This window comes from Varanus komodoensis, unplaced genomic scaffold, assembly GCF_004798865.1.
Source record: "Varanus komodoensis strain SLA01 unplaced genomic scaffold, ASM479886v1 scaffold28, whole genome shotgun sequence".
Taxonomy (NCBI): Eukaryota; Metazoa; Chordata; class Lepidosauria; order Squamata; family Varanidae; genus Varanus; species Varanus komodoensis.
In genome coordinates, this window is record NW_025335727.1 from 2,188,291 (window position 1) to 2,209,569 (window position 21,279).

Consider the following 21,279-nt stretch of genomic DNA (forward strand, 5'->3'; position numbering starts at 1 on the left):
AAGCTTGCTGGCTGGCTCCTGCTTAAAGTCTTGAGCCTTGGCCAAGATCTCTTTTGGCTGAACAAGACATTACACTGGAATGTGTGGATTGTCTGCAGATGCTTTCTCTTTTTCCATAAGCCAATTACTTATTAGTAATTCTTATATACCTCTCAAGGGGTTTAAAAAATTCTTAAATGGTTGAATTGAAAACTGATGTGAAATTTTCTAAACTCCTCCTTGCGACTGTGCCATAAATAAGAGAGGAAATGAAAGCCCATAAGAGTAAGTGTTGTCTAACCTTTTTCTTATACAGATAAGACATAATGTACCATTACATCTAAGGGCAGTCACTTTCATTCTGTCTGGGCATTCAGCTCAGAGGGAATATTTCAAACCAGTTACTACTGAAAAGGAAGAAGTAAAAAGTCAGTCTTTGGGTTGGGTGAGCAACAGGACTGCATAGTTCTCAGAGAAAAAAAGATGGAATAAACCTTCCTTGTTGCATGGTTCCATGGAAACCAAGCACACTGACCAATTTTGCAAAAACGCAACTCCTGTCCAAAATGTGGATCCTGCTTGTCTAAAATGCAGCCTTGTTTTGTCTAAAGGTCAGCCTGTTCCAGGATCACTAGACATGAGAATGAAGAAAGGACTCCTAGTTTCACCCAAAGGTTCACTAGTGAGTCTTCTCTCAACACCCGCCCCCACCCCAAAAAATCCCCAGCAGTGGGAGAGCAGAATTTCCAGTGGCACCAGGAGCTCATAAGTTCATATATGTGATGGTAACCTTTGAATGTCCTTTTTTAAACCAGGGACATGACAGACCAGCAATGATGAGGAGCACTGTTAAGGTCAAGCAGAGGGTTTATTCCAAAACATGCCCAAGAACATTGTGGACCAGCTCTTGGTTTATACAGTTTGCAAACAGCAAGACATAAGGAGAACTGCATATATTCTTTGGCATTCTGTGTACATGCAATGCCCCGTCGGTGTATACGTGATCGACATACTCTCTCAAACACCTTCATTCTCACACTGGCATACCCAGTAACACTATTCATGTGCAGTGCTCTTATATGCACACTGCTTATCCATGCCATTGACATCTCACCCAGAGGCACAGCATTTATACGCAGTCTTAGCCAACAGTTATGGAGAGTTTACTTCAGTATATTGAAGTCAGAGCTCATATCACCAATAGCTAGAGGACTGCGAAAGTTGGCAGCTTAGTGTTACTTCTGACCCCCCCCCCCCCCGCCCTTGTGGAGTTTACCTGATTTTGCAAACAGGCTAAGAAAGCTAATATTTTCAATTTTTACTGCTTTAGGGCATCATTCAAAATAAGCCTTACAACTCCAGCTATTCCCCAGCCAATATGGAGATACTGGGAACTGCCTGGCCAGATTTTGGGGCTGGGTCCTGAATAGCCTTCCTAGCTCCTCTCCTTAAAAAGACAAACAAAATGCCCTGGGAGAACAATAAGGGAAACAATATATTGTGATAGCGTTGCTAATGTGTAATGCATTTCAGTGACATGCCTTTCCATCAGAGATGGGGAATATATGCTGCTTCAGATGTTCCTGGACTGCAATGCCCATCATCCCTCACCATGGGCATTGCTGACTAGGGCTCATGGGAGTTGCCATCCAACTTGAGGGCCACAAGGGAACCATGCCTATATTTAGCATAGTTTTACTCGTTTTCCTCAAGGTAATTGGGTGAGGGACCTAGGACACCATTCTGCAACTGATCATTTAACTCCAGTGTGTTTGTGACCACTTGACTGTGTGTATAGTCCTTTTACATGGCAAGGAGAATTGTAGCATTTACTCCCCCACCACCCCCATTTCTGATCAGGAAATGGTGTTTCTAAGGTTTTAGTCACCATTTCACAGGAAATGCAGACTGCCAATTGTTTTGTAGATGTCACCAGATGGGAAGCTCTGTCTTGGCAGATCGCTGCATGCATGAAATCCAAGAAGTGTGTCTTTTTTGCCAGAGATCTCCAGTTAAGGTTTGCTTGAATGATAATGTCTGCCAGGCGTTCTAATGCTGAGTATGCAACTTGTATCTATTTTAAATCAGGAAATGTTGAAATGCAGCAAGAATTCAGAAGGCACCGCTGAACTGGAAGAAGCGCTGGCTACAGTGCTTGATATCATCAAGTCGGCTAATGACTCCATGCACCAGATCGCGATTACAGGGTATGAGGTATGTGTTGAGAGAGCTCCCAGTGCATTCTCTGGAATCTCGTTGCGGGGCTGATTGTTCCACAGTATTGACCAGCACTAAGTGGCCTGCTCTGGGCAGAGAGTGTCTGGCGAAGCATTTTCCCCCCCTCAAAAAATGCGTGCCAGTGCCTTCCACTGCCAGCCTCTCCTCTTCCTCCCACCACTTTGGGGATGAGACTTGCAAGTGAAAGGGACCCTCTCCCTGCATCCATGCTTGGCATTCTGATCCCCAGGGTGTTCGCTGCGCCCCTCTCTCTACATTTTCTCTAGTGCACCATGGCCAATATAGACTATTATTTATTGTTCATTTATTTATTTATGTACTTAAAATTTTTATATGCCATCCCTTATGCATGGCATCTCAGGACGGTTTACAATCATTAAAATAAAAAAACACACTAAAACAATCTATAACAATAAATAAATAACATGCAACCAATAAAAATAAATTAAGTAAAGAGCAACTGTTACATTAAAATACTAATCTTTAAAATAATGATTAAATCAAAAGGTTTTGACCTGGCACAGAAAAGAGTATAAGCTTGGCACCAGGCGAACCTCTCTGGGGAGCGCATTTCATAATCCGGGCGCCACCACAGAGAAGGCCCTACTCTGAGTACATGTCATTTTTACCTCCTTCAGGGAGGGTTCTCAGAGCAAGGCCTCACCCGAAGATCTCAAGGGGTGTAAGGTCATATAAATGTTTTATCTCATTGGACAGCAGGCCATCCATATTAAAATGTTATTTCCCTCTGGCCTTTTAATCCCTATTCGTAGTAGAAGACTAACTTGAATTCAATAGGAATCTAAGTTATGAAGTAGAAATTCTATGTTTGTAGGTAATGCAAGTATCTCCTGCACTTTGATTACAACTGAGTCTTATATCAGCTTAATGTGGACAATAACAGGACACGGTCACTAACAAAGTGATTGGTGACTATCTAAAGATAGTTAGATGTGGACTTAAGAACTTCTAGGCACAAAGGGTCTGAATTTAACCAATAAAGTGTCTTTGGGCATCTTAGAGACAAATGCATTGCTGCATAAGTTTTCTTGGACTATAGCCAATTTAATTACGTTTGTTGTCATTGTTATAGTCATGGTCGTGTGCTGTCAGTTTGTCTCCAACATATTTGTTGTTGTTAGTCGCGAAGTCGTGTCCGACCCATCACGACCCCATGGACAACGTTCCTCCAGGCCTTCCTGTCCTCCACCATCTCCCGGAGTCCACCTAAGCTCACACCAACTGCCTCAGTGACTCCATCCAGCCACCTCAACCTCTGCCGCCCCCTTCTTCTTTTGCCATCTATTGTTCCCAGCATTAGACTCTTCTCCAGGGAGTCCTTCCTTCTCATTAGGTGGCCAAAGTATTTGAGTTTCATCTTCAGTATCTGGCCTTCTAAAGAGCAGCCAGGGTTGATCTCCTCTAGGACTGACCAGTTTGATCTCCAACGTATGGTGATCCTATAAATGGATGTCCTCCAAAATGCCTTAACCTAAGATAAATATGGGATAAAGCCCTCCAGAGTTTGTTTATTTATTTGACGTATGCCTCAGCTTTCTGCCAAGGAATGGCACTGATGCTGAGATGCATTTTCTGGGACTTAAGGTGCTGCAAAATTTATTGCCGTTTCTGCTGCAACCAGTTAATGTGCCTGTCCTTCCAGAAACTGAATATTTCTTGTGTGGAAATGATTGAAGAATGGGATGAAGCTAAAGTAAAACTGGGACAAGGAGAGCTAGAACCATACTTCATACCTTTGTTGCCCCTTTCTCTAGGGAGATGTTCATGAGCTTGGCAAGCTGCTACTTCAGGGCTCCTTCAATGTTTGGACCGATCACAAGAAAGGCCACAACAAAGTGAAAGATTTGGCTCGGTTCAAGCCGATGCAGAGGCATCTCTTCCTATATGCAAAGATCCTACTGTTTTGCAAGAAGCGAGAAGAAAATACAGATGGCCATGAGAAGTCTCCATCCTACAGCTTTAAAAATTCTTTAAAGGTAAGTGGTATCTTATGGCAGAATGGAATAGAGGTGGGCATCTGTGGCCCCCCATTCATTTAAACCTGATGGAGAAACAGTATCTCTGCAAACATGACCTCACCGCTACTGCTTCCTGCAGAGTTGCAGATGGAAAGACCTTCTCCAAAGGATGAGGGGTCATCTGCAACTTGTGATGCCTTGGTTCTATCAACAAATGGAGAATAATTGAAACAGGCTTCAGTCACAGAACTGGAGATCCCACCTCCCAATTCCTGGTGCAACTGCCTGGAATCTCCCAAGCCACTTCTAGTCCGACTAAACTCACAGCTCTTCGCCTCCTTCAAACTCTCCAGTTGAACTGGCAACAAATGATTTTTCTGCCTCTTCTACTGGCTGATTTTGCCACGTTCTGAAGGTTGGAGAGAAGTTTGTCTAGATTAGGAATGGGGAACTTCAACCTGTGGGTTATTTATACTGTCCAAGTTCTGTCTGAGGCTCCTCCTCATTCCTGAGGTCCCCATTTTTTGCCTGCACCCTGGAGTGCTCCTGCTTCGAGGCACTGGGCATGTCTTGATGCAGAATCCGCCAAGGCTTCCCTCAGCCCTTGCTGTTCTCATCAGGAAGGGTGAAGGCAGGATGAAGCCCGCTCACGGAGGGGCTGCACTTCAAGGTGCTTCAGGTATCCTGGCGTGGCAGTTCCACTCAGCAGAGAGTTGCAGTAGGGGGCAGTTGTGTGACTAGGGTGGCCACGTGGATGCTTGGGAGTGGGGGCTGGCCGTGGTGGTCATGCCCACTCTTGGCATGCCGCCCCAACAGGTGTCACTGGTGACCGTGGTCCTCAGGATGGGAATGATCCCTCATCCCTGGTCCAGACCATTTTAGGAGCATTGGCATTCCGTTTTTAGGTTTGGGATTATACAATAGTCTGACTGGGCAAAACTTTCTAAGTGATAAGTCCATTCAGCAATAATCTAGCAAAACTGAGATCCAGCTTCTTATGCTTTGGTAATCTGCCTTGAACAACTTGGCTGTGTATTTTAATGTCTCCTTAGAAGCTGTAAAAGTACAAAAATATACTTTCCTTGACAGTTGAATCAAGCAGCAGGTTAAGAACTAGCCTTATTCTCCCATCTCCAGGGAGGAAAAACTCTGTGGTTCTTCCACTTAACATAGAATTTCAGGAATGCTCACTCAGAAACACAGCTCAGGTTACAAATACATGCTTTTCCAATCAGTTCTGCGGAGGAATGACAGGGATGGATTCAAATATGCTTCCCTGTCTGTGTGTGTTTATGGGAATGAGTCCAGAAGTAAAACCTGCTGTTGAATTCAGTTTCTACACAAGAACAGAGCATAACCTCGCATCAGAGGTGCAGTTGAGTTTTCGAACAATGCTGAAAGACGAAACGCAGCTCAGCTTTGTCAGTTTTGCTTCCAAGACAAGTTCTGGCTTGATTTGACTGAAGGCCCACTTGTTCACCTTTCTGTCATTCTGGGATATTCACAAAACTCCTCCACCACCTTGGTTTGAACGCAGCAATTTTCTTCCTGTCCACTTTCTTCACTGTCCAGCTTCCACACCCATTCAGTATGACTGTGGATGATCATGGCGTTGGTCTCCCCTGAAAAAGGCTTAAACACGCTCTTTTCTAGTTCCTTCAAGTGCTGCCCTTCAAGTCTTAGTCTTCCTCTAATTTCTTGCCTGCAGTCTGCACTTGAATGGATGACTGGGTGGATTAGCCTCTCTGACCTCCATTTGTGCTTAATTTGCAAGATGGGTAGGGGTGGTGGCTGCTGCTGCCACAGCTGCCGTGTCCTCCTCCTCCTCCTCCTCCTCCTCAATTTGTTTATTTATTTACTGCCCCCAAACTCTTAGTAACAGTGCTACCTTCCACCAGGACCAACAGACACATGTTACTCGGTGTAAATGTTATAGATAGATAGATAGATAGATAGATAGATAGATAGATAGATAGAATCGTGTATTGCTTCACTCGCACTCCCTTTCCAGAACTGCAGTGACTCTTGTGATGGTTCGCATCCCTTTCTCTTTATTAAAACATATTCAATAAACAGTCTCCAAATATCTTCATTTTTTAACTTATCGAGACTTTTTTCAACTTAATATCTCAAGTTAAGTGATCATTAATAGCTATATTCCAGACTTCTTTATACCAATAATGTATTTGATTGTCACCTTTTGCTTTCTGTTTCCTTGCTATTATTAATCTTACTGCTGTTACTAAATCTGTCATCAGTTCTTTAATATTTTTCCCACTTGCTCTCTAAATAGTGACATCAATACTATCCAGGGTCTATTTCATTATTTAGATTCAATATTTTACTAATTTCTTCGAAAACCAATTCCCAAACTTATTTATATATTTACAGTCCCACCACATATGGAAATATGTATCCACCTCCATGTTACATCTCCAACATACATTGGAATATTTATTATTCCTGTAATTCAATTTAACTGGAGTTAAGTACCATTTCCAAACTAATTTGTAAACATTTTCTTTAATTCTTAACAGCATACATTTTAAAATTCTCCTATCCCACATGTTCCTCCATTACTAATATTTCTTCTTAAATTTATTATTTATTTATTTATTTATTTATTAAAGGGTTTTATATGTCATCGCCTTGCAACATAGCCTTGGGACGGCTCTATTTCCCAGTCTATTTCTCAGGATTCTTTAAGAGGGTCATTTTGGTCCTCCCCTTCTACTAAACATGTTATAAATTTTACTTGTCCTTCCTCTCAGCCACATACTATCTTTCTGTACAATCATAACTTCAGACTTAGTATCTTCTCTATATTTAGCATTTTTCTTCAACCACTCTTTAATCCATCGATCTAACTGAAGATATTATACCAAGTTAAATTTGCCTCCCGTTGAGAGATGGGCTTCTGAACCTGCTGAACTCTCTCAGCTTCCTAGAAGCAGGGACTGGAAGGAGAGGAGAGGCCAGTGAAGCCAGTGAATTTACACCCTCTTCCTTCCCTCCCATGGTTCCTCCTCCCCTTCCCCTACAACCTTTGCTGGAGCCTGCTGCCCAGGCCACTGGAGAAGAGCTTCTTGTGGTGTCTGGAAGGACCGCACCCGCCTGGGGCATAGGGTTGCTCTTCCTGATGAACCACGCATGGGATTAACTAAACACAAAGAGGCCAAATCCGTCTGTGGCTATGAGCCATGGCAAGTAAACAGATCTTCCAAGCTTAGGGCCTGTGTGGCTTTCAATACCCATTTCTGGAGAAGCATGCAAATGGTGGAGGAGGTCTGCGGCTGTTCTAAGACTTTTCCAGAAGCATGTGGTTGGCCAGTGTGGGAAACCAGATGCTTGGTGAGAAGAATCCTTGGTCCCAGTAAGCAAAACTGTTCTTATGGGGGCTTCTGTGTGGGTGCAGCTGTTCTCGATTTGGCTAGATAAGCTGCCATGTGATTTCTGAGTCATGACACTTCCCACGTGGCTGCTGGACTTCCAGGGCTGAGGGACAGCAGGCTGCACCTTGGTCCTTGGAGTCCTTCACATTGATAGAGAGCCAGTGTGGTGTCGTGGTTAAGAGCATGGGACCGGGACTCAGACAATCTGGGTTCTAGTCCCGGCTCAGCCATGGAGCCAACTGGGTGACTTTGGGCCAGTCACAGACTCCCAGCCCAACCTACCTCACAGGGTTGTTGTTGTGGGGATAAGATGGAGGAGGAGATGTAAGCTGCCTTGAGCCCTTTAGGAAAAAGGCAGGATATAAATCGAAAATAAATAAAAAATTTCCAGCCCTTGGATAGCCTGCCTTGTGCAACTCTTGTGCTACTTAAACCACCTCTTTGCCACAGCGGGGAGATTCCCAAATCTGTAAGCAGTCTGACTGGCTGAGCTAAGCCCCAAGATGTGATCTATCGATGAGCCTGGAGCTAAATCAAGCCACCCTACTGTGATGCAGTTCTTTCCCAGGAGGAATCTTGAGCAGGCATGCCCATTTTAGAACTATTTTACTTTAATAGTGTGTGTCGTACTGCAGCTCCGTGGATCTTTTCTGGCAAAAACCTTCCTGGTTTAATCCTGGGGCACATTTACCTGATAAGCAGGAGGTCCCCACAGCTGAGCAGCGAAGTGTATTTTTTGCTCATCATTGATTAACATCTTGGCCAAGTTTTCACAATGCAAGGCTAAGACACCTCTGCCTGAGGAACACTTAGCAGAAGCACGCATGGCCTTTGCGGTGACTCAGACTGCACCCCTGTGTGCAATACACAAATACACTCATGCACATACATGATCTTTCTTTCATTCTGTTGTGCAAACACTCCCACGTGGACACATACGCATACATCCTCTCACACACACATGCTGTCTGCACCCCATCCAGTAAACCTCATCAAATCCACTCCTTCCCTTTTCTGTGAGCCACAAGGAAACAGCACTCTTGTTGGAGATAACTTGTGGGGGGAAGTAACTTCCCCCACTCAGGCATCTAGATCAATTTTGCATCCTCCATATTTACCTCTGCAGCAGCAACACAGCAGTCTCCAAAAGTATCACTGGAGAGGAAGCAGCATTAATGTCTCTGCCCTCTGGGGGCAGAACATCTTAATAGGTCCCCCACCCTGCAGGTGGGAAAGTCACCTTTAGTCTAAAGTTCAACTGGCAGTGGTCTGACTCTGGCAAAGGGACTGATCCCACACCTTCGGGTCATTATCCCCATGCCCAGAATGTGCCTTGCTGCATGCATTGGGCTCATGCCACGTTGGGGCATGTTTGTCATGGTTGCCATGGAGTCCATGAAATCCTGAGGATGATGGAGATGAGCAATAGGAATAGGAGAAGCAAGCAAGCCACCTTGGAGGGAAAACAGGGTAGAAATATAACCAACAAACAAATGAATCTGGTAACTATAGATTGTAGTCTGTGTGCAGTGCACCCAAGTCCAATATATGGATGAACACAGACATCCAGAGAGTCGTCCCTTCCCTTCCCTTCCCTTCCCTTCCCTTCCCTTCCCTTCCCTTCCCTTCTATTGTGAATCTCTGCCATCAGCCTGGGCATCTTTCCCTAGAGCCTACGACCCTTCCTTAGAAAACCTAAATTGAGGTGCAGCTCACAGAAACTATACCGCTTGTGAACATTTTGTGACACCACAGCGGCGATGAGGTGTGGGGTGTTCGCACTGAGACAACAGCCAATTTATGAGATAAGGTTGCATGTATGTAGGGAGTGGGCTTGGGTATCATGGAGCTGAAATGCCTGTCATTTCCCTATTAAGAAACTCCACTCTTACGTTGTTGTGTTTTCATGTGCTCAGCTGTGGCAAGTAAAAGGAGGGGAATATATTGTGAAGGTAATAAATCATGTTCTGCAGTTAGGATTCTCTTTTAAACAGATGAGCACTGTCGGCATTACTGAAAACGTCAAAGGGGATAACAAGAAATTTGAGATCTGGTACAATGGCAGAGAAGAAGTGTACATTATTCAGGTATTGTAAGCCATATTTTTCCCGTTAACTTTTTCCTTCTTCTGCGGTATCGCTAGTCGGGCTCAAGCAGGGCACTGTTCTCTTAAGGTGCAATGGTACCTCCTCAGGTGAAATGGAGGTGCCAGATCCATCCTGCAAAAGCACAGTCTGCCTCCCCTGTCTAGAGAAGAGACAAGACAGGTGGAAGGGGGGGGGGGGCTTAGCCTGCCCTGCCACCAGTCCTACTCACAACCGTTCTCCCTCTCTCAGTCGTCTTGCCCCTAGCTAGATCTTGTCCCCTGTGGAACGTCCTCCTATAGATTGTGATTGTGCCTAGGCGTATCTCCTTCAAGAAGAGATGCGCAATTTTTATGGCCTCCGGTTTCTCTCTGCTTTTGCTCTCTAATGCATCGTGCACTCCACTCTCATTTTTAAAATATTGTTTTACAGATACCTGATAGTCATCTGGTTTAACATTTATTGGCAACTTTAAAAAAAAAAGGATTTTTTTTCTCAAATTGGGTCAGAGAGGTCCGTGGGAGTGGTTGTAAGTGCCAGCCATTTATCATTCTCTGCATCAGGAGCAAGGGGTGTCTTTCTGACTGCTCACAGCCAGTGCTGCACAGCAAATTTCTGCCAAAAACAGGAAATACTGTTACTTTCCGATGAAGGCTTTATTTTTGACCAAAAAGGCTGAGCGAGAAGCTGCAGTGGTTTCACCACGGGAGCAATAAACCCTGCTTGTCTCAGTAAATAAAGCCTCTGGAATAAAATGCCCACTAGCTCATGAAAATACCTGACAAATTCATTATCAGACAAAACGGCTGTTATTCTGATCCTGTGTTTGAGGAAGGGCATTTAATAAAACGTGGCCATAAGTACATCTTCTGCTATCGAATTCCTAGTTAATTCTGTGCTGTGTTTAATTCTTTTTAGCACCAGGTTAAGACTGTCCTCTATGACAGGGCATTTAATTAGTTTTATAATATATTGTGGCATTAGGTTAACTGCTTAACATGTCTTAATTTAGGTAAGCTATTGTAGCTTTTTAAATTGGGGTTTAAATTTGGCTTTTCAATTTTGTACTGGATTTTTTATGATTTTATTGCCCTTTTTATTTTATATTGCATTTTTCACTGTACTTTATCTGCTGCTTTAAACCAGCTTTGGCTACTGGGGGTATAGAAATGTAATTGAAGTTGATCGTGATGGTGAAAAGGGGAGATAATTGGCAGAATTTCCTCCTCCTTTGCCTCCCCAGTTTCTAAATGGAAAATTACTTTCATGTGAACCCAATTCACTTCCAAGGTTAGGATTGAAAGTCAATCCTCATTTTCTGCCCTGTCCTGACCCCTTAGACCTTTACCCTGGAAAATATATTTTGAGAATCGGCTTCAGTGAAAAAGGAAGGGAAGGACTGGTACGTATATCTAAGGTCATGAGCTCACGCCTGGAGGGAACCATCCTAGGAAATTTAAGGCACCTGCTTGGATCTTTTTGGCCATGGGGCAGCATGCAAATGCGATAGATAAATAAATCTCTTCCCATTTCTGTCTACCCCATATTTTGCAGGCTGCTTCTGTGGAACTGAAGAATACGTGGGTTTCCGAGATTAGGAAAGTCCTGACTGGACAGCTGGAGGCTTGCAGAGGTAAGACACCACAAGATGGGCTTGTTCTGCTCTAATAGCCAGGCACACCCCTCAAGCTGCATATTGGGGTGCCCAAATCCACAAGCAACTGCTGCCATGCTGTGAAAAATCCAGACATGACGGGGCTGCCAAGAGTCCCAAGAACCCACCACAGCGGCTTGGCCTGCTGATTCTCTGCATGCATCGACCCTGCAGTCTTGCTCCCTCCTTAAAATTCCCTGGGGAATTTTGCTGCTGCTCTGCTTTGACTGGGCCAGTCATTCCTTCCCAAGGCAGTGGGAATATGACCTGAGCTCAGTGGAAATGAATGGTTACTGTCCTACACATGCTTCCTGGCAAATTTGCCTTGGAAGAGTGTTTGGAAACCAGAGGGCTGCTGCTGGACTGCTGACCAGGGCTGGGCTTACAGGAGACACAGCTCCCAAGCTCCCAGCTTCTCTGCCCCCAATCTCTTTCTGGGTACGAGTCAAACCCTGGCAATCCCCCATAAAACCTGTATAGCTTGGGATCGGGCTACCTGAAAAGCTGCATTCGCCCTTATCAGCCTGCCTGTGCTCCTGGGTTCTCGGGGACCCACACGCACACACAGGCATGTGTGGTGGCGGGAACGTGGTCTTCTCAGTGGCTGCCCCAAGGCCTGTTGTGTTTCCAAAGGCAGGCAACCCCATTTTTGTTCCAGCTGGCGTTTGGGAATGGCCTGGCCTGGCCTGGCCTGGCCTGGCCTGGTCTGGCCTGGCCTGGCCTGTGAGGTTGTGTTGGACGAGCTCTGTTCTTTTACATAGTTTTTCGTGTTCTTAATTTGGCTCTTTTTATGATTTGAAGGCTTTCCTGATTTAATGATATTGTTAACTTTTCAATATTTCTGTAATGTTGTACCTGTATGAGCTTTTAATGTTGTGAGCTGACTTGAGTCTGGACACTGGAATAGACAGGCTATACATAGAAACATAGAAACAGAGCAAGTCAGAAGGGGTCTCTTGGGCCATCTAGTCTGACCTCTGGCACCAGCTGGCTCTGCTCATGACATGCCCACCATCATCATCATCCTCCCTCCCCTAAAAATGCACATTTAGAGCATAGAAGTGGCAACTGACTCATAGTTTCCATGTAGAAAGGCCCAAATACCATCTTTGCCAGCATCGTCAACTGGAATCATGGAAGCAGGTGAAAGAGTTCTCAGCTCCAACCCCAGATGGAGAGACATTGCCAGTTCGAATGAATATTTATTTATTTACTTGCAACATTTCTAAATTGCTCAATGACCAGAGAAGTTTCCTGAGTAGCAAACAGGAAAGAAAGAAAAAAAATAAAATATTTTTTAAAAGTTATATCAATAAAACTATGACTGGTCATTTAGGAAAAGCTCGTTTTTTTGGGGGGAGGGGAGGAAACTGGACAAATACTTTGATCTGCAGCATATTTTATTCAACGTGCCAAGGCCGTATTTGAACGTGAGACCTACATGTGGACATCCGGAGAAGCTGGAGGCAAGGCGAGGGTGCTCACTTTCCTTTCCAAGTGTGTCACCGAGCAGAACTAGAGAGGGGTCTGCTCTGAGCCAAGGAAGAGAAATGACTCTCTACCGAGCGTGGCTTTCTGAGAGGGCTCTGCTACCCCTGTTGTCCTTAATACCAGGCAGCAGGCCGTACCGCCCCTTCCTTTCTGTTCCCACAAGGAAAGAGGCCGCAGCGCCTTCCTCACCAGCTTCTCCACGTCACCCTGGATAGAAGCGCACGTGGTCCAGCTGCAGCGCTGGCTGGAACGACATCCTCAGTGGGGAACAGTGGGGAAACAGCCGAGAGCGCAAACAGATGTGAGAGCAGGCCTTGCAGGTAGAAAGAAACGAGAGAATTTGGATTCTTATATGATGCAAGGGAGCAGCAGCAGTGCGCAGACGGGGTGGGAAGGTGCATGTTCCTTCTCTTTCCCTTGTGCCCTGCCGGGAAAGGCATCTCTATTAGTGCCACAATTCTTTCTCAAAGGGACTGCAAAGGCTCTGTGGCTCTATTAGGGCCACACGTGAGTACCCAGATTCAGACAACCCTCCCTCCCGCCTTGTGTGTAGCCCATTCCTCACCACTCTGGTGCTCTTGGGCACTGGGCTGGGCATCATGGGATTTACAGAGCAGCACATTTGGAAGCACCAAGTGTGTGTGGTGGGGGGGGGGAGCAGGTATAGGTCAAGGGTGGGGAACTGATGGCCCTCTGGTTATTGGAACTCCCATCATCCCTGACCTCTGGCTATGCTAGCTGTGGCTGATTTGTTTATATCCAGCATTTTACTCCTTCTTGGCCAAGAAAGGCTTCAGAAGTAGTTTGCATATAGTCAGTTCATAAAAGCGAGAGAGTCCGTGCCTGCTTGGTTAACATCTAAGAACAACAAGATGGGAGGAAGAAAAGGGGAGGGGAGGAAGGGTTAATTCTTTCCTCAGGACCGGGGAAATGGCTCTGGTTCCCCCTCTTCCTCTTCCACGATATTGTCTGCCGGAATAGCTGCTTGAGACCACGGCCGAAGGACAATGAGCTTTCATGGGGCTAGTTGGAGACTCACAGCAACTGGAGGGTCAGATGGTGGTGATACAGCAATGGAGCAGGGGCAGGGAGGGCTCTGGTAGAATTGAGTAGTGGTCAGATCAAGGTTGCTGAAGGGAAACCTTTTTTTCAAGAGTGGTGTGTGTGTGCAGGACCTGGAGGCAAAGGATTACTTGTTCCTTTTAGGTTCCTATATTTTTCCCAAAGAGTAAGAACTTAAGAGGTAGAACTTCATCAGGTGCCGCTGCCTTCCCCGCCCCCCCCCCCATGCTTTTCATAATAGGGTACTGGTGCAGACTGGCTTTTCCTGAAAATGTACCCAGTGAAAATGCAGCAGTGGTAAATGTACTGCTGATCTGGGGCCCAGTTTTGACTGTGTTGGCATTTAAAATGTGGATTATCTAAGTGCTTTGGTTTGTTACTGTGAAGGGGTTTGCTGCAACCCCCAGTAATTTTCAAGGGAACTGCTGGGGAGATCTGAGATTCCCTGATCCATCTGCAGAGGCACAGCTAGGTTGGATTCAAGCAATTCTTCCCCCCACCCTGGTATGCGCGAAGCACTCAATTTGAGCAGAGAATCAAGTCAACCAATCTTGTCTCCAGGGATTTATCATGATGATTTCTCCATCACTGCATTCTCTGCCTGCCACATCTGGAGGGCCATGTCAGGGGAAGGCTGAGAAACTGCAGCAAATCACCTTCTCCCATTGGTGGCTTCTCTCACCACGTGAAAACATCTGCATGGAGTGAAGAATGGACCTTATTAGTTCCCAGCACCTGGGCATAAGTGTTTACTATTGTCCTTTTACATGCACTTACAAATGCAACGAAACATTCAGAAATACCACCCTTTCTTGTTCTCTTTAACAGAAGCCAGTCAACTGCACCAAAGAATCACCGAGAGTGTGTATCACGCGCCCATGAATTCATCCAACACCTCCAGGTAAAGATTACGCCAATAACTGTGGTGCGATCTTGCAGTTTGAAAGATTGCATGACACCCGTGCGCGGTAAGACATGCTGGAGAGGAAATGGAATGCAATGTGGCGCTGCTTTGCATCTGATTTTGCTTCTGACTGATGCTGTGGAAGGCAGGAATGTATTTCTCTTTGGATGATGTTGGTTTGTGACTTTAGTGTCAGACAGGAACCGATGGCCTTGCCAACCGTTATTGCTATTATTAATTCAAATTTATCAGTCATCTGGTAGCTCAAGCTCTCAGAGAGATGTGTGCAACAAAAGCAAATCCATCTGCTCATGCTGTGTTACTAAGCTGTACTATATTTGTTACTAAGCTGTACTAATAGTGTGTAAGACACCTTTGTTGGGCTGCTTCTCACAGGTGATCTTTGCTTGTGGATCAGTTCTGGTTGCTCATCTATGTGCTTGGGCACTCCAACATCCTCCTATGCTGTCCAGAGAGCTTCAGCTGTGGGGTGGTATAGTAATAAGATGATGATGATGATGATGATGATGATGATGATGATGATGATGATGATATTCAGCCTCCATTTGCTCTCTCTGGCCCAATCCTTGGCTGCTTCATCCCTCATGTCTTAGTCCTATTTCAGCTTTTCCCTTTCTTCTCTTACTGTATTGCCTCTCTTTTCCTCAGCTCCCTGTTTTCTTAAATATTGTCACTAGAGGACTTCTGCCTAAGTCAGGGGTGGACAACCTGAGGCCCACAGGCCACATGCTGTTAGACTTACTACCAAAATTCAGCACAGGAATTTCAGGAAATGAGCACCACTCAAGGTGCTTGAAGGTCCTCTCAGACAGGGCTGGGTAATCTTTGGGAAAATTGCGGCCCCAGAAGAATCCTAGTGGTATATTTTTATTTAAAATAAGGCATCCCCTTCCTGTGTGCCTCATTTTAAAGAGAAATAACGGGGTTTTTCTTCTGCATTGTCCACATTTGGGAACACGGCATGCTGCATTTTCTATTCTCTCCTAGCTCAAGAGTCCAAAGGCACTTTGCAGCTCTCCTATTTGTGGGATTTTTTACGGTAGCAAAAAGGACAATGAGGGCTGAAATGGAAAATGTCATCATCTATATGGGAGCACATGCTGGTAAAACTCTGTGAATGAGAAAGGACAAAATGCAAGCCTCGTGTGAAGGTACCCAGAGAAGCAAGTAAGACCAGTCCTTGAACTCGAACTTTTTCATGAAGGAGTGAACCTTGGCTTGCAGCTCAATAGTTGCAGAAAGAAAAGAAAGCAGTAGAGTTACCTACCTGGACTCAGTTTCAATGGCCCACCTGGCTAAAGAAATGGTTTATGTGCCCCTGAGTGTATTATGTAATTGTGGCAGAGTGTACCAGGTGTACAAAGAGCCTTCAAGACCTGCTGACTAAGAAGAAAGAATTGCAAATGCTGGCTTGTCTCTGCTCCAAGGCATGGAAGTTATTCCTGTTTCTATCTGTGTTTACCATTCTCTCCCCCTCACTTGATATCTGCCTGCAAGACAGAAACCAAAGATATGTGCTGAACCAAAGAACTTCACAGGCGACTTCTCTGTCTTTAGCTGTCCCTGAAACTTGGAAAGAGGAGAGGGTTCATTCTGAGGCACAGCAGTCAGCAACAGGGAGACTTGCATCAAAGGCACCCCACCCAATTTGGGTGGCTAGCTTAATTAATCAGGCAGCATTGCCTCCACCAGATTGCCCCCTCCAGCATTGCTCATGCATGAGCTGCAGTTATTTTATAGGCAGCTGGGGCCCAAAGCCGCCTAACAGCTCCTTGGCTGATTGCTGGAATGACCGACTACAGAACACCCTCTTTGATCCTGATACGTGGCCAGGCCGTGTGTGCTCTTCCTGCAGAACCCCTTGGTTGTTATTTGAAAAGGTGGGACTTTGGGGCGGGGAGGAAGGAAAATCTGGTCACTGCAGGAGAGGAGTGTGGATGCTTAAGGATCAATTGTACTGGTTTTGGGTCCGTCTGAATGACTCCCAGGGCCCTCCTTATATTCCAGCATCTATGACTGCAAAGTGTTTCAGGTTCTCTTAGGTGGCCGGGGTTCGATATAACCTTTGACTTTATAAGCCTCTGTTTCTTACCATGTTGCCAAAACCCAGGTGCGCTTCCTGGGTGGGGGGATGCTTAGGAACCCAGGAGCTGGGTGCATAAGTCACCCTGCAAAGCCGTTCCTTCCTGTAGGGTCTGTCGGCCGCCTCTGGACTTGACGTGTTGACTGAACCCAGAGCATGCGACAAGGCTAGGGTGCCACATCCACTGCAGAACTGCTTGCTGCTGGGGCCGAGTGGCCTAGTGACCGCTCGGGCTTTAGGACGGCTGTCCCCGCACCAGCGTGGCTGCCAAGTGGCAGCAGTGCAGGGCAAAGTGCTAATTCACGCTAATTAACTGGATTAGTTACCTGGATGTGGATCAACACACTCGCTTATGTGCGTCCTCTTATTAATGCATACTTGTACTAGCACTAATCCCTCCCTCAGCTGGCCCACGAGTTCACAGAATCGATGTGACTTATCCAGTTTCTCCTGTAGCAAAGGAGATGACCCTATCCATCTTGAGAACTTCTTGGTTGGTAAGAGTGAGGGGGTAATGGCAGATGAATGCTGCGCGAGACGGTAGCAGCTGGACTTCCAGCCTGAGTTTCTGTTCCTTGTACAGTTGGTAACATTTGAGCCAACTTACTATATGTGCAACACTTCTCTTTTATCTCCTGTGGTACATTTTTATAGTTCGTTCATACAGGAATGTTTTTCCGTGGGTGACATGACAATCACGAACTGAGGAAGCCCTTCCTGTGTATGCCAGTCCACGCCATCCATACGACTTCAGTGGCTGCAAAATAACTGTTGTGATGTTTTGTGTCTAAAGGTACAGCAGAAAATCAGTGAGTTTGTGTGAAAACAAATCTGAACTCTCAGGCCTGGAGATGTCGAGCAACCAGGGTCGGAACATCAGCCCAAATGCCAGGCAAAAAAGAGGTAAGCGGTAGGAGAAGGCAGAGCCTGCTGGAGATGGTTTTGGCATGGCTTTTCTCTGCTGAACAGCTGTGAGCTTCCCCTTTCCCACATCTGACATTTGGAAAGAGGGGAGAAGCCCTTGAGGATCTGGCTTATAAAAGCTGGAGGCCAGCGCTAGCTTCCATCTGCTCCTTGCAGAGAGTCGGTCTGTATAATGTGGAGTCTTCCAGAAACAGCCATTCAAAGATGGCTTTGAGCCACCCAGGAGTTGATGTGTAGTAGCCCACCTGTCATCATTTTGGTGCCTGGAGCTGCTTCACAAAGGATTTTAACATTTGGCATCAAGGGGTGAGTGCAATTCCTGGGGATGGTGTGGATATCTGGCACAGTACGTAAGCTGCGTATGCCCCGGGGGTGTATGTGGCCTCCTCAGCCCCATGGCAGCGTTGGCAGCAAGGGCCTGGCACGGTTGCTCTGAAGCATGGGCTGTGCGCACCCCTTTTTAAAGCAAAATCATGCTCCCGTATGCAGCCCAAAGCATGGTTTTGCATTAAAACAAAGCACTCAGTCCTCATGCGTCTTGTTGGAGAGGCCCGTGGCAACCATGGGTGGGGGGAGTGGCCCTGAGTGGGTTCCAGGTGGGAACTGGTCTTTGAGCCCCCGGAAATCACCCAACCCAATCTAGCACAAGAGAAACTTTTCACTCGCATATGGCCTGTGCTGTTGTAAACTACCCAGAGAAATGAAATCGGTGTAGAAATGAAGTTGTTGTTGTTGTTTAATTATCAATATTATTATTAATAATAATTGCTGCACATAAGGTCCTTTTTCAGTGGAGTTGCTGGTGGTTGCAGCATCAGTGGGGCTGGACATCCATTCCAGGTTCCAGCCTGAACTTCCAAGGAGCTTTTCATGGTTTTGAACCTCGGTTCAGCACAGTGGACAGCTTCCTTAAAAGCTCTGGCTTTCTCCAGAGAGGATCCATCACCCCACTGGTACTGGTGCCATCCGCCACAGCAGCTGGGACTGGCGCTGGGGCTCTCTGCATCCATACTGTGTGCGCAGTGTTCCCAAGTTCTGGCTTGTGGCATTCAGCCCTTCTGCGTAGCGTCAATGGGCCGCAGGGAACACATGAAGCTTGCACAGGGTGTGAAGCCACTGGTGGTCTGTACGTGCTGGGCTAGCATTGTCTCCCCGTTTAGCAGAGGGCCTTTAATGCCACAGACAGAGAGATCTTCCCAGCCTTGATGTCTGGTACCTATTAAACTGGAAATGCCAAGGGCAGCAAACATGCAGCGAATTCAGTTTGCAAGCTGCTGACATAGTGGTAAACCTCTGAACAGACAAACCTTTCTCCTGCTGGCAGAAAAGGCAATTGTGGGTAGAGCTGACACAAGACCAACTAGCTGCCTTGCAAAAAATGTGGTTGTGTGAATTCTTCATTCATTACCCAGCGAAGTGCATGAAGTGCAACTTCATTTCGCTGGAGTGCTCTGTTAACTGGAGGCAAGGAAAACAAGAGGGCTTTCACTTTAGGATTTTTCAAAATGTGGGGCTACACATCATACATTTGGAAAACTAGCAGTTTCAGCTATTTGAGGTTTGGGGAGCCTTTCCAACAGTGTATTCCAGAAATTCTATGCAGCAGAACTGCTGAGAGACACTCCACCGTTCTTTTACATTCGAGGTGGAATATTTGCATGGTGCCTCTTTTGCACCATCTGCTGGCTGACTGCAGTTTTAAGGTCGGGAATTCCGTTGAAATGCTCACTCAGTGCTCTGGCTGCCTCATAAAATGGTAGTGTCAAAGAGCCTTCCTACATGGGCATTTACTGAGAGCTCATGATTCCCTGATCATGGTAGTTGGTAGGGGCTTCCTCTGTCTATGCCCCATGCTTCACAACCATTATACCATTTTTCCCTAACCTGTCTATACCGCAAGACCACCTAGTAGTTGTGTGATGGAATTCACAGGAAGGCAAAGAAAGAAAACCCTTCAAATAAGCATATTTAAAGGAACTCAATTCCTCAACGAATCCTGAAGCTGCAGCTTTAGTAAAGTGGCAGGTTAAGCATCTCATGAAGAAAAAACGCCAAAGACATTTCTTGGAGGGAGGGGACTGGGGAGAGTCTCAGCAAGGTCTTGGATGTATTCAAGATGCAATTGCAAAAACAAAACCAGTTTAATTTGAGAGTATTCACTGGGGGTCCCTTTGTCACTATAGCAATGTTATCAATTTGGGTCAAACTCTAGCAGTCAAAATTGTTTTATGTTCAAATCCATGCCTTCGGCATGCATGGGCCTTTATAGCACATGGTCCCTTTGGGTTCTTTCTAATCTCAGCCATTCAGCAAGTTGAACCAGCCAATGGGCTAGAAATACAGAATAATCAGTCAGAAATGCAGTGGGGGATCCCCCTCCCTGGTGCAGGGAGTTTATGCTAAATTCACACTGTGCAAACCTCTGAGATCCAGGAGGCAAAGATCAGCCTTGCCAGCATTGCATTGAACATGGTGCACATGGCTGTCCTCATTAGCCTCATCCTCGGGGGTATGAAAGAAGGGGTGAACTTCTCACCCTCACTCTGTTTCTCAAATGTTTGAGGAAGTCATAATAGTTAAGGAAGCCTGGCAGAATTAATTCTTGCATCTAAAGGCAAAAGGACCTTTTCATATTCCGAGTTTTCATATCATCTTTTATTATTATTATTATTATTATTATTATTATTATTATTATTATTATTATTATAACATTTCTATGCTGCCCCTTGCCGAAGCCTCAGGGCGGCTTACAACACAATAAAATACATTGAAATACAATAGCACATAATAAATTACCATTAAATACAAAAATACAAAAAATACATTGAGTTACAAACATAATAATATAAAATTAAAATTATCAGTATAAAATAAGTAAATAAATAATATAGGAGGAGAAAAGAGAAGGAAGAAGAAGTTGCCCTGGCCAGGTCATATATTTTAACAATTAAAATGATGTTTAAATAAAAAGGTCTTTACCTGGCGCCGAAAAACCAGTAACGACGGTGCCAGGCGGACCTCTTTGGGGAGTGAATTCCATAGGTTGGGCGCCACCGCAGAGAAAGCCCTCCTCCAGGTACTTACTCTCCTAATTTCTTTCATGGAGGGTTCCCGGAGAAGGGACTCTCCCGCAGATCTCAAAGGGCGGTCGGGCATATACGGACGTAAGCGCTCGTTCAGGTAGCCAGGACCCAAGCCGTTTAGGGCTAATGCCCTTGTTTGCTGGCAAGTGTGTGTGCGTGTGTTTTGCCATCTGGATTTTACCTAGCATTGTTTATAACGATATATTTTACATTGCTGATGTTTAGTGAATACAAAAAGGTGGTCTTCTTTTCTGTAAGTCATGTTGAGAGCTCTTTTTAAGTGGAAAAGTTATTCATGCATTTATCAAAGCAATACATGAGACACTTTTCCCTGTTAAAAAAGCCCTTTTAGCTTTAATTGTCTGGGAGGGACCAACTTTAAAGA

The 21,279-nt window shown here is 45.5% G+C and overlaps 1 protein-coding gene across 1 annotated transcript in view; it reads left to right on the plus strand.

Moving 5' to 3' along the window:
* LOC123025567 (guanine nucleotide exchange factor DBS-like) overlaps window positions 1–14,812 on the plus strand; it is a 33,568-nt gene extending 18,756 nt beyond the window's left edge. The window contains exons 7-11 of the mRNA XM_044434397.1: window positions 2,068–2,193; window positions 3,993–4,214; window positions 9,583–9,675; window positions 11,227–11,305; window positions 14,708–14,812. Coding sequence (XP_044290332.1) covers window positions 2,068–2,193; window positions 3,993–4,214; window positions 9,583–9,675; window positions 11,227–11,305; window positions 14,708–14,784 — 597 coding nt within the window. The 3' untranslated portion in view covers window positions 14,785–14,812. The remainder of the gene's footprint in view (window positions 1–2,067; window positions 2,194–3,992; window positions 4,215–9,582; window positions 9,676–11,226; window positions 11,306–14,707) is intronic.
* The last annotated feature ends 6,467 nt before the right edge of the window (window positions 14,813–21,279 follow it).